General features: G+C 37.9%; 1 protein-coding gene across 20 annotated transcripts in view; it reads right to left on the bottom strand.

Annotated features, from left to right (window-relative positions):
* Positions 1 to 13,054, bottom strand: part of MYT1L (myelin transcription factor 1 like) — a 308,980-nt gene that overhangs the window by 21,789 nt on the left and 274,137 nt on the right. For all 20 annotated transcript variants that reach the window (XM_071441443.1, XM_071441425.1, XM_071441472.1 and 17 more), the window contains 3 exons: positions 11,803 to 11,865; positions 6,988 to 7,071; positions 5,443 to 5,664 (listed from right to left, as the gene is read on the bottom strand). In XM_071441443.1, coding sequence (XP_071297544.1) covers positions 5,443 to 5,664; positions 6,988 to 7,071; positions 11,803 to 11,865 — 369 coding nt within the window. The remainder of the gene's footprint in view (positions 1 to 5,442; positions 5,665 to 6,987; positions 7,072 to 11,802; positions 11,866 to 13,054) is intronic.

Raw genomic sequence — 13,054 nt, 5'->3', positions numbered from 1 at the left:
ATTTGCAAATTCTCCTTTCAGAAGCTGAGGATGATCACAGAGGATTTTTATGCAGTATTTATTTCTAGCAAAGCATATTTAATGAGAAAAATGATCTGCATATGAAAAATCTGCATCTCCAACCTTCTTCCCTCACATTTGTCATCTCCTTTGAGTGTTGGAGAACTTAGAGGTCCTCTGAGGATCCATGTGAGTGTAGGTATCAGACAGCTTCCAGAAAGCAGCTGCAGAGGGCAGCTCCTGTCTTGATGTTCTTTTGGGTTGTTTTTTTTTCAGTCTTTTCATCTTTTCATAAACTGTCTGTTCCCATGCTTAGCAATGCAGTTGTGCAACTAAGAGCTACGAACAACAAAGAATTTTGAAGGAAACAACACTGGCACTCCTTCACCTCAGGACATGCATGTGTGGTAATGGCTGAACTGAGTGAATTTCCTGTGGGTTTTCTGACAGCCTTACCATTAACTAAACCTTCCTATGCATAAAGTGGACAGCCTGTAACAAGTGTCATATGTAATAACCTCTCATAACCACTTGATAATTTCTACATACATTCCTTTAGAAGGGAAAAGGCAGTGGATGATGTCCATTGCTTCCCCCCAGCAAATCTAGACATCTTGCAAACACAGTGGCATGCCCTTGCTGCTCAAATACAAATCCCATTCTATAAACGTTTTCATGGATCTTGGAGTCCTACTGTCCTCAGCAAGGATATAGGTTCACTAAAGAAAAATCACCCTTCTCTATGCTTTCTCTCTATTTAGCATTAGCTTGTTAATGGGAAAAAAACCCTTATAATTTGATCATCCCTTGTATATTACAGCTCTACTAAAATCTTTTTGTACTGACTTTGGCTGGACTAGAGTTCATTTTCTTCAGAGTAGTTGGTATGAGGCCGTGTTTTTGATTTGTGCTTGAAACAGCGTGGGTAATTCAGGGATGTTTTCCTTACTGTTGAGGAGTACTCACACAGAGCCAAGGCCTTTTCTGCTTCTCACCCCACCTCACCATTGGTGGGGCTGGGGGGGCACAAGCTGGGAGCTGGGTGGGGACACAGCTGGGACAGCTGATCCCAACTGACCCAAGGGATATCCCACAACATATGGTGTCATGCTCAATATACACACCTGGGGGAAGAAGAAGAAGGAGAAAAGGGGGGACATTTGGAGTGATGGTGTTTGTTTCCCAAGACCCCATCACTTCAGCCCTGCTCTCCTGGGGATGGCTGAACACCTGACTGGCCATGGGAAGCAGGGAATTTATTCCTTGTTTTGCTTTGCTTGTGAGTGTGGCTTTTTCTTTAACTATTAATCTCCACCCACAATTTTTCTCACTTTCACACTTCAGATTCTCTCCCCCATGCTGCTGGAAGGGAGGAAGCAACTCTGTGGGGCTGAGGTCCCAACTGGGGTTAAATCACCATAGTTTTCCTTAGTAAAGGGAACTTAAAAGCTACATTAATGTTTTTTAAATGAGTGATCACTGATGTAAATAAAAGTCAGCTGAAGATGGGAGCAAGAACACAGTTTTTCATCTGAAAAGGCATTTCTGCAGGTAATTTCCACTGAAGTCAGCACAAGCACATTCCCTCTCTGTGCTAAGGAGCAGGGTTGCTAAATCCAAGTATATTTTGAGAAAGTCCCCACTGATCACAGCACTAGAAATGATGCCATCCATAAAAATCTTTTTAAATCAAATATGGGGATGTAAGGGTCTGTTGAAGGACTAAACTGCAAAGCTGCAGTATAATAAGCAATTTACATTTCATTATAACCTATTTAATTTATCTGTCTACTGATTCCATGCTTACATGCCTTCCAATTCATTTTCATACTGCTGATAGGTCACCTAATTTCACACTGGCCTCTCTTCCTTGCAGAGGTTCCTTTTTGAAGCATAGCCCACTTAATCCTATGCTTCAAATCCCTCCTGATAACTCTCTGTTTCTATTCTTTTCTAATGCAAACTCCTTGACAAAATAAAACTATTCACAGACATTTCTGTGAACAGGCAATGAAATGTTAAAAACCAGAAACTTTTGTTGGAACCTTTGGATCCAACTTGGTTGGATCATAGAGTAGGATTCAAAATTCACTGAAATTTCTGACTTTTTTCATTGGCTACTTAATTCTGCTTCTTAAGTGTGAATGTAGGAATATGTATACATTTAAATTCCAGACTACATACCAGTTGGAGAAGGTCTTTATTGATTTACCAGCCCTTGTGGAACATCTCTAGTATCCATTGATACCAGTGCAATGATATCATGTGTACAATGTCAACAGCAGTTCTAAGAAATCTTTACCTGAAAAACATCTTTCCTAATATATATTTGATAAATTCAACAGCTGGCATCATTTTCACAAGCCAGTCTGCTGTTCATTTCCAGAGAGTATTACAGTTGTTTTAATAACAGCATATTAACAGCTATCTACAAATGGCAAAATATAAAATTCTTGGAGAAGACATAAAGGACAACTACACATGAAATGAATGCATATATATGCTCAGAGAAGTCTTCCAATATAAAAATATTTCCACGAGGGAGGAAAAAAATCCTAACAGGACTACAGCAAGGTGTACTGGCAAAAAAAAAGACATTAACTCCTCCTTCCTGAGGAGCTTCTACTCTCTCAGGTAAAGGCCACAGCCCTACTTTCCCCATATGCAGGATAAAACCAGCTCTACCTGCAAAAGAATGTCCATAAATCTGGTCTCACTGGCATACAATTGCTTCTCTTCAGAAGGTGAGAATTTGAGATTTACAGCCATGGCTGTGCAGCAAAATGCTATTAGCAGTAGAAGATGAGACCACAGTCTGTTAGAACGGATACACCTGAACTGAGGGAATATTTCATCCTTATGCAAGAAAATGGAGAGTCTATGATTTATGTGGGATTGAGCTCCAGATTATGACACCTGGGTTTAAACATCTGCAGGTTTTGACTAAGCTGTGTCAAAGCTGCCACGGAGCTCTGGGGCCTGTTCCTTTAACAAGACCAGCACCCCTGTAGATGCCCTGCCAAGTACATTCAGCTCTCAGCTGTCATAATCAAAGAAGAGAGTGTATCACAAGTCTTCAGTCATTTTGGCCAACCCACTACAGCTATACTGCATGCTATAAGAACATTTCAAAAGGCATAAGGTACCTGTTTGTAGGCAGGGGAAAACACTCCCTTTCGACATATTCAGTGACATTTATGGTACAACTGATTAAAGACTGGTGTCCACTGAAGTGGACCGCTCTCCAGGATCCATTGATCCTGAAGTGGAGTAAATGCATCCTACAGCTTGTACAAGCAGATTCTTAAGGTAGGTGAACTGTTCTGATGTTCAATCCTACATTCAGAGTTTGATTCAGTTGTCCATACACAGGCATGAAATGCTGTTTGAGAAAATACATCTCTGAGGCTGATAAATATTACACTGGACCTACCTTTCTGAGCAGCAGCTGGAGGCCACATAAGTAACCCAAAGACATCTAAAATGGCTCCATGTGCTTTTATTTGTGTGAGCAAATGAACCAACCACTTTTAACAGCCTTAAGAATTATACAAGAACTAGTAATATTTTAAAAATAACATGGCTTGTTATTAATATTACCACTGCATATGGAAGCTTCAAGAAGTTGTTCAATTTGCTTACAACTTAGAATACTGGCCCTTTGTTACATCAAGACAATTAAGTAGAATCAATCAACTTCATCAGTCTTTTTAAGTAACCTTTCACCTTGTGGTACTCTTCTCTAACAGTGGATCTTTTTGCCCAAAAACTGATCATATAAAGTAAGCCATTTACAAGTCTCTGTTTCTACTTAACATAGTGGTACTAAAAACCACACATAGTTGCTTTGTAGCTAAATGTCATATTGAGGTTACTGTATTAGTTTTTTTTTTCATTAAAGCATTCCTTAAAAAAAAATCTCTAGCCACAATTTGCCCTTTAAATTGTTTAACTTAGTATCAGTACATTTCTTTTAGAAGTTAGTTATTCTTGCAAGAATTTTCTCCTTGAAACCATAATTACTATGTGAATACTCCTTGCAAGCAATCTCCCAGTAATTATATTGTACCTTTTAACTAAAGGTAAAATAATTTCAAAATTTTAATGACAGATGTCTCTGAGTTAAATAAATGTTACACTATAATGAATAAAGTCAAACTGAAATACAAACACTAATACTGGTATTTTACCAAAATTCAGAAACTTAAAGCCACATGTGGTATCTGCATAAATGGTCAGTTTTGCATCTCCTGCTTCCTAAAGCCTCTGGGAGCTGCAGTCTGTGTAATACATTTGGCTCCTCAGGTAACACCTCAGGTCAGGGACCAGAATCCCTTCATGGTAGATACCACAAAAGAATGAGTAGAAAAACAACTCCCAGCCTGAACAATAAATAGGAACTATGTGCACAAAGTCTGGAGAGGTTGAAGTAAGGATAAGGCTTCTGAGTGAAGCTGTAAAGGATTGTCAAAGAAAGAATCAAAGGAAATAGTTACAGGCAAGAGAAGGAAGAAGTACACTTTTCACCTCTGTATCTAGAACTGACTACAAAACAAGATCAAATTGGTTTAGCTAACTAAAGGGTACAGAAGTTCAACTGAGGTCTGCCTGGAGAGGGTGACAAATTAGGGACATCAACTTGACATATTTGAAGTAATAGAGTTCTATATTAGCGATTATATAATAGGAAATTTCCTCTGACATTATAGTCATTTTCAGGCCTAGATTCCCAGCCAGAGCTCAAAAAAATCCTTGTTTCTTCATAATCTAATATCTAAAATGGCAGCAGGTTTTATCCCTAATAGACTGGCCACTTTCTCCTCCTTTTAAAAGCTATGAAAAATTTTATCATTGAAGCTCTCAATGTATTTTTGCCAAGTTTATGAAAAATCAAGCTTTTTATTTCTTTTGTCAAATATTTACATTCCATTCATTTTAAATAATGTTCTGTATTCTACATATATTGTTTTCAACAAACATGTTAATTACCAAATGAATAAAAGAACTTTGATTTTATGGAGCTCTTTCCTAATATTCTTCAGTTCCATGCTCTGATGTTTGAGAATCAAGAACGTGTTTGACATTTCTGAAAATAAGGTGGACTCCGATATGTCTTACAATGTCTACCCCAGGGTAATTTTAATTAAATAAAATTACCCCAAATCCATAAATATACAATAAAGCAATAGGAATTTACAGTTATTCTCATGCATGATTTTTCCCCTAAAATTTTCTATATATTATGGATTCAAGTGCAGGTCTGTATCTGCATACAAAAACTTGCCTGTCTGGGTTTCCAGTTACCAACAAATACATGCAGATTATTTTTTGATGTAATAATGAAACTCAAAAGGAACACAGAAATGCCATGACAAAAAGCTATATTTTAAATCTGATTTAAATAATAAACAGAAGTGAAAAACATAAGTCATAGTTACTCACCTACGATGAGTAAGAAAACTACCACTGACATGTCCTGAGCCATCACATCCTGGTGTTGGACATGACATTCCTTCCGTCTTCACTGACTTCCATGAGAACTGTGAGCCATTCAGGTACCCATCCTTTTGCCTTTTGGCAGCAAGAGGACACCCTGATGCACTGCGATGGGACGCGTATTTTCCAGTTATATGACCCTGGCCATCACAGCCAGGAACTGGACATCTGTACAGCAGACAGATGAGAGAAACTTTATTGTCTTGCCATTATATACCTGGTAGCCTTTACAACAAAGTCAAAATAAACCTGACACGAAAAGGAAAGAGTAATCCTACACTGTGGTCACAAAAGTAGTCAAGATACCCTGTAGTGGGTAAAATTACAAGCAGAACTTTACAATTGGAAGAAAAAAAATTCTCTGATAAATTCTAAGAAGGGTAGCCACTAAATGCAGTCACAGCTGTTGACATAATGCAACTGTAACAAAAGGACTGGGACATGTATTTGAATTGCAGGTGTTTATCACAGTAAATATCACAGGGGAATTGAAATATTTGCTACTGAGCTCTGACCAGCAGAAAAATTGTTCATAAAACCCTTACAAGCATAAAATACTACTTAGTACAATCATTGGTACATTTTATTTATAGGTATGGAACCCAAAGAAGACTTGTCTGCAGTTGTGAAAGTGTCATTTATACACAGTTATGATGAATCAGAGCACCTCATTAGAAATGCTGAGCTCCTTTAACCACTCTTTGAATAGGGGTGATGATATGGAACTATGTGCTATAGCCCAGAAACCAATGAAGGCAGTTCTGTATTCATCTGATGGTTTTTCTTACTTGGGAATCTCCCCATACATTTGCTCAATATACTGCTCTGTATACTCTGTATACTAAAAACCAAATAATCAAGGTTAGAAGGAAAAGTTAGAATCTTCAAAGTGAAACATTTAAAGAAAATTATGGTTGTTTTTTTTTCAATGTGTTGCTATGTTGCACACGTCTAAACTAAAGGCCAGTTACTTCAGTTTGTGAACTAAAATATTCCTGCAATTTTCTGCTGAGGATCTGGTCCTGAATGGTTCAAGCAGTCATTAATCCACCAAGTACAGTGGCCACTGATAATCAGAGTGCCTTGCAAGAAGAAACCAAGACCTACAGGTAGGCATTTGTTTCTTTTGCAAACTGCATGAACAATCAGATTGGTTGCAGCAGGCTCATATAAACACTCAATCCTCTATTCCCATAACTACCTTTATTTAGCATGTATGGTTCGCCTGTAGTATGCAAACAGATTATTAATTTCCAGATTATTCTTTTGAAAGTGAAGGATTTAAAACTATTTCTAAATTACAGATGATTGTATCCTTGGCTAATGCTGAATCCTTTGCTGAAACAATCATCACAGAAACTAGATTTGCTCATAGAAATCAATGTGGTCATCTGCCCTTGGATAACTATCATACAATAACTTTTATGTCTTAAAAAACACTGAAGATATATAAGACCTATACAAAGGCCCTTTGACAATATTTGTTCTCACCTAATTGGCTCTTGGTCTTCTTTGTCTTCCTTACTTTGTGCTATCCTGATTCCACTTTTCTTTGCTCGTGGACAGCCTGAAAGACTGTGTAAAAGAAAACATTTTAAAATGCAATTTCTCATTGTTGGGTACACTTTACAGGAATACACTTTCTATCCAAGAAACTGGCAAAACAGGCAATCCTGTCCAGTTTGCACAGTCAAAGCTCAGGTGGTTAAATAAGGAGAGTTGCAGCAGCCACACGAGGGGGGATCCGCGCGCGTGGGTCTGTGATGCAGGACAGGACTGCCCGTGCTGTGCACACCACACACACAGGAACTCCCCCAGCAGTCAGGGAAGGCAGCTCTTAAACCCTCTGCCTAATAATTCCTTCAGCTGACTCAGCAGCAGCAGTGTCACCTTTAATAGGAACAGAAGCCCAGTGTTTCAGGGCTGAGAGACATTATGTCCCCTATGTCTGAGAGGGATGGAAGAATAGAAAAAACAGGAGCATCTCTTTGTTGGACTAAAGATTTCTCTCAGGACCGCATTGGTAACATTATCAAACCTTCCCAAACATCACATAACAATTCTGTAGACTGATTGAATAAAAACATGACAGAGCCCAGAGCTTTCAATGCCTTCCAGAGAAGGGTTTCAAGCGCTCAGAATTCACCCAGACAAAAAGACTTGGTAGAGACAAAGTTATATGTTACATTTAACTAAAGACTGAGAACGTTGTTTTCAACTACACAAGCTCATCTTCCCTTTGCATATGAAGAATTATTATAGAAAACACTTAGTACACTTGACAATGACCTTAACAGATTTTTAAAGATTTTTTTAGGTTGCTGATATCTGAGGATACAAGTATGTCTATCAAAACAATCATGCCTGGTCCTCTATTTAAATGTTATTTCCATCTTAACTATCCACATTAAAAAAGAAATCCACCAGTATAACACCTTCAAGTGTTGATGCAAAAGAGAAACAAGTGTCACCAAAGAAAAAATTTCCTAGAGAAATAAACAAAATAGAAGATTAAATTTTTGTTTTCAGCATGAGGAAAGGTACATGAGTGTTGTATAGTAGGTCCTTTCTTTGCAAAGAAGAGAAGAGTGGTAACAAAAATAAGAATGGTAACAAAATTTTCAGTTATTTTGTCTTCTCAAAACCAGTGAGGACGGAGGGGAAGGAGCAGAGAAAAAGGTCATGCAATCACAGACAGAATTCTGTGTTAGAAAATGAAGAATAGACAAAACCAGAGTTTACATGCTGCAAAGTCATAAATAAGTCAATTAAAGAAAGAGAGGAATGCTGGCATAGGATATTGGACATAGTACATTATCTAGAAACTTTTAGTGACATGTCATGGCTACATCTATAGTGTTAATAGAAGGGACCTTGAACTGTTGCTTTGACCAGAAAGTTCACATTTGTACAGCTAAGCTCTCTATCTCTGTAAAGCATATTTTTGTAAATAATGATCTGGAACCACACTGAGTCCCATATCATATCTTAGAATTGCCTATGAGACCTTTAGTGGCCCAGGGTCAGTGCTGTACCAGGGGACATGTCAGCATTAATGGAATAGGCATCTGCACTCTGATATGTGGACCTGTGCTCTCATCCCATTTAATTTTTCATTTTAAATGTAACTGACCATTTTCCTTTTCAAAGCAAACTGCTGTTTATTCCAGCTTGCATAGCAGACACCGAAGTACCACAGTTCTTTGTGTAAAAACTCAAGCTGAGAAAGTCTGTGCCAATTAAGAACAGTTTTCTTCAAAAATAATAATGTCTGTAAGAAAGAAGTAGGAGGAAGAGAGTCTGAGGGATTCAGAATAACAGAAAGCTGGCTCTGGGGCAAGGGAACTGTTCAGAAACAGGCTGGTTCACTGCCTGACACACAACCTGGTCTGCAGAAAGTGAAGGGGAGTGGGTGGGTGTTAAAGATACCCCTCCTTTATCTCTGAGAGTAGTTGTACTCACTGGGTGAGAATAACCAGAATTTGCATCTGAAAACTAAACAGTTAATAGGAATTCCTCAGAAAGCAGTATTATTTTAGTAGGTGTACAGATGGGTATGCTTGTAGATGATATTTTCATAACAAAATCTGAACAAAGGATTTCTGCCTTGACTAATGATTTAAAGCTTTCTACATATTAAGTCAATTTAATTATCACCTACTCACTGGTATTTTGGTGTATCATATCTCTCTAAAAGAATTTCCTAATCTATTTCTATTTATTAGAAAATTCTAAGACCTTTCAGGTCCTCCAAACAGACATTTCCAACAGACAGTTTCTGAGGCTGTCATTATTTCACTTTTCCTCTGACAGTGGATCCATCGAGAAAACATGTCAAGCCTTTGCTTTAATTTTTTAATTCTGTAACAACCAAAGCTATTACAAGATAAGAATATTACTTTATTTTTCTATGACTTTAATTCCTTATATATGAAGACAAAAGACAAATAGGGGAATTCAATAGCAGTGCACAGTACTATAACTTCTTGCATAAATTGAAGGGCTGTGTACAACTGCAGAGTTATGGCAGAGTTAAATCTGCCTCACTTATGCTTGCTGTTGAGCAGCCATTTTAAATACCAGTGATAACCTCAGCAGCCATTTAGGAGAGAAGTCTGTCATTCCTTTCCTTCTGAAACTGACAGGGTTGTAATTGATGGTGTCAAATACAAACAAAAATGCTAACTCAGATGCAGGCAGAGCTAAATGCTAATTTTCAGTCTGGGAATTAGAAAGCCCAACTGACAACATGCTGTGGGGTCTTCCATCCTTAACAGCTCCAGATTTAGGCTGCTGGTTTGCTGCCCTTTGAAAGCATTCATTTTGCCATCCTTCCCACCTCAGAAATGGCCTTGACAGATATCATGATCTGAACAGGGTAAGGTTGGCTCTGTGTAAATGTGACAGGTCTCCTGAGGACATCTGTGGATTTAAGCAAAGAAAATGTTACTTCACTGACTACATGTCAGTGTTTCTGTGCCTGCAGGCAGCTGAAGACATGGGGTTGCCAGAGGCCTTTTTGGAAGAGAAATTAAGGAGTTATGTGGCCAATGTAGACATGGTGGCATTTCAAAAGACTGCATGTGTTAATTCCCAATGGACTGAGAAAATTCCAGATATGTTTGTTTTGTAGAACAACTTTTTTATATCTTTATATGTACTTGATTATGCTACACAATCAAATGAAAACTTGGTCCAGCAGTCATCTGCAAAAATACAAGAATGTAAGAATTTTCAGACAAAAGCAGGTAACACCATTCAGCTCAAGGTCCAGTCCTTTAGTGGCCAGGACACAACATACAAGGAAAAGGTTTAAAAAATGAATTAACATTCAGTGATTCTCCCCTACCAACCTTGCCAGCTTTTAAGTTTCTTGTTAGTAACACTTTTCTTCTGCATCTTCACTCTCCCACCTGCTTCTGATTAAATAGATGATCAAACACATAAATAGCTTCCCTGAAGTTGGGATAGAGGTATAACAGGCATAATGCTGGTAGAATGGTAGCTGATAAATTTACATGTAGTTAAATGTAGTTCTAAATTTGACCTTCAATTTCTCCAAAAGTGTGATCAAATCTGCATCATGTGAGTGCTTTTAAAATACTTATCTCTTCTCCTTTATAACGTTATTTTTTACTTTTGGTGTTTAACGCTACATTACAGAAATTGATATTGCAATCTTTCATTTTCACAGCCTGTAAAATATGGCATGCTCCCAATCTCTTATTTTTTTTATGTTTTGACTTTGAACTCTTTGCTGCTTTTGGTGGGAAAACATTTAAACTTGTGTATTGACTTGCTATAGCCAATTGTAAAACTACAGGGACTTGGTGAAGAAAGCAAACATCCAGACTCAACAGTACTAGTCTGTGTGGGAGTAAAGAGTCTTTACTAGCACAAGAGAAGTAGACTACACTATTATTCACTATTATTCTTTGATTAAACAGTGGATAGATGTTTACAAATATGATTATTCTTTGATTAAACAGTGGATAGATGTTTACAAATATGGCACAGATCTCCTCTACTGATTTAGTTCTCAAATAACCACAGGGGAATTGCTAATTGCACAGCATTTACACCATTAGTTCTACAGTGTAATTGATCAATATCCTAATTAGTGAATAAGAAGCATTCTTTGACCCTTGGTGAAGTTATAGTTAAATCAGCTTTCATCCATAAATTTCTTTTTCCATTCTTCTGGCTTGGTGTAGTACAAAGTGTTGCAATTTAAGAACAAGCCAAACTTTTTTCTGAAATGTACTAACAAGACTGGTGCATATTAGATGAAAGAGGTACTTTTTCCCTCTGATAAAAGCTCATAAGGCTTCATCTGAGAGAGGTAGTAAAGAACAGGAACCAATTTTGCATTTCAAGGAATACGGAGTGAGTCTGGAAGAGACTGACACAAACATTTCCAAACAAGGAAATACAACTTGTGAGAAAAAGATGCAGGAATAGGATTTCAGTCCAAACTGTGGAGAGTTAAGTTGTTCTGAATGTAAAGCAACAGAAACACGAATGTTGAATTGCTTCCTCAGGCTACTAGAGAAGACAGAGAAACTGAATTTATTTTGTATAAAGATTTTGCTAGATATTAGCAAAAATATTCCTACCTATTTGGGTAATGAGTCATCCTGAAGCTGAGAAATGTTATTCATTAGAGGTTAATATGAGTTAGACCAAGGTGTATCTGTGCAGTGCTCAATCCTACTTCAGTATTCCGAGAGTGAAGTTAGGTCAGTTGAGGCACCTTCTAGCCCTGCAGTCATATGATTTAAATAACAAAACCTTGTCTCTACATACCTTCGATGAGAAGCATAATTTCCAGTTATATGCCCAGAGCCATCACACCCAGGAGTGGGACACCTAGAATAACAATGGAAGAGACACCCAGCAGTTACTGACAGGAAAGATATAACTCCCCATTTAAAAATATTAATTGGCTTATCCTTGTTTCCGCAGGTGCCAGACTTTGGGACCCCTACCCACTGCTAAACCTGAGCTTAATTCTACACCAGGGACAAACACAGTTTTTCATTCATAAAATGCTTTTGTTTGCTACTCTTCAGTTGCCCACTCCAATGCTTCCTGGATATCTCAAGTACTGGCAGATTAGTGGAGATTTCCCAGCAATCCAATATCCCTACATCACGAGGAATGAGTAGGGTTGACAGCAAATGCACTATCCCCGTGGTGTATGCTTAGGTAGTGGCTAACATTGCAGTGAGTAATTTTCTTTTCCACTGGACCTATTGCTCTAATCCCACTGCATAGTGTCATGAGAGTGCACCATGAAGAGACCCCTTCACCTCTCCATGAAGCAAAGGAAATGCCTAAGACAGGGAAGCAAAGCTGGCCTCTTGCAGAGAGATGGTAACCCACCTAAACAGTGCCAAACACCAAGCTACAGCACCAGACAGAGGTGATACAGCCCTCAGTGGAATTTCTAATAGTTGAATGACATTAGAGCCATCAAAGAAAATTGATGGATTTTTCCATGTTGCAGAGATGATTTCGATCATCACAGAAAAAGCTACATTATAATGCTAAGTAAAATCATTAGCTGGTATTTGAGCTGCCATACTAAATCACAGAAAAGACAAAGAATTAATTTATATGCATTTTACTGAACAGACAAATGCTACATGAATTCCAAAAAGTCACTTTTCTTGAGCCTGAGTTTTGAATTTTAGCCATGCTATTTAAAGCGATATTTGGAGAAAGCATTCAAATTCAAAAAAGCTTGCTCACAAATTCAGATGTTGCATTCTAAAACATTAGACTTCCATAATGTTGAATTTTTCCACTATTTGAATCAGGACTTCATGCAGACTTTGGCTTCCACCCTTTAGTTAACATGTGCTTTCCTCAAAGTTGGTCCATACTGGTAAGCTTTTTTTTTTTTTTTTTTCCTCAAGGTTTCTACAGACACTTGAACTTTTTTTAAAATCAGTAATTAGGCAACCCAGAGGCCAGTGCTATGGAGTTGTCATGTTCCATTAAGCTGAATTTCAGCTGCTTTAAGCTAGTAAGCATTACCTACTTCTGAAGGAGC

The sequence above is a fragment of the Agelaius tricolor genome, unplaced genomic scaffold (genome assembly GCF_023055355.1).
Source record: "Agelaius tricolor isolate 1412-34295 unplaced genomic scaffold, bAgeTri1.0.p SCAF_1, whole genome shotgun sequence".
Taxonomy (NCBI): Eukaryota; Metazoa; Chordata; class Aves; order Passeriformes; family Icteridae; genus Agelaius; species Agelaius tricolor.
The sequence above is the reverse complement of the archived record's forward strand: the minus strand, read 5'-3'. Positions and strand labels throughout refer to the sequence as shown.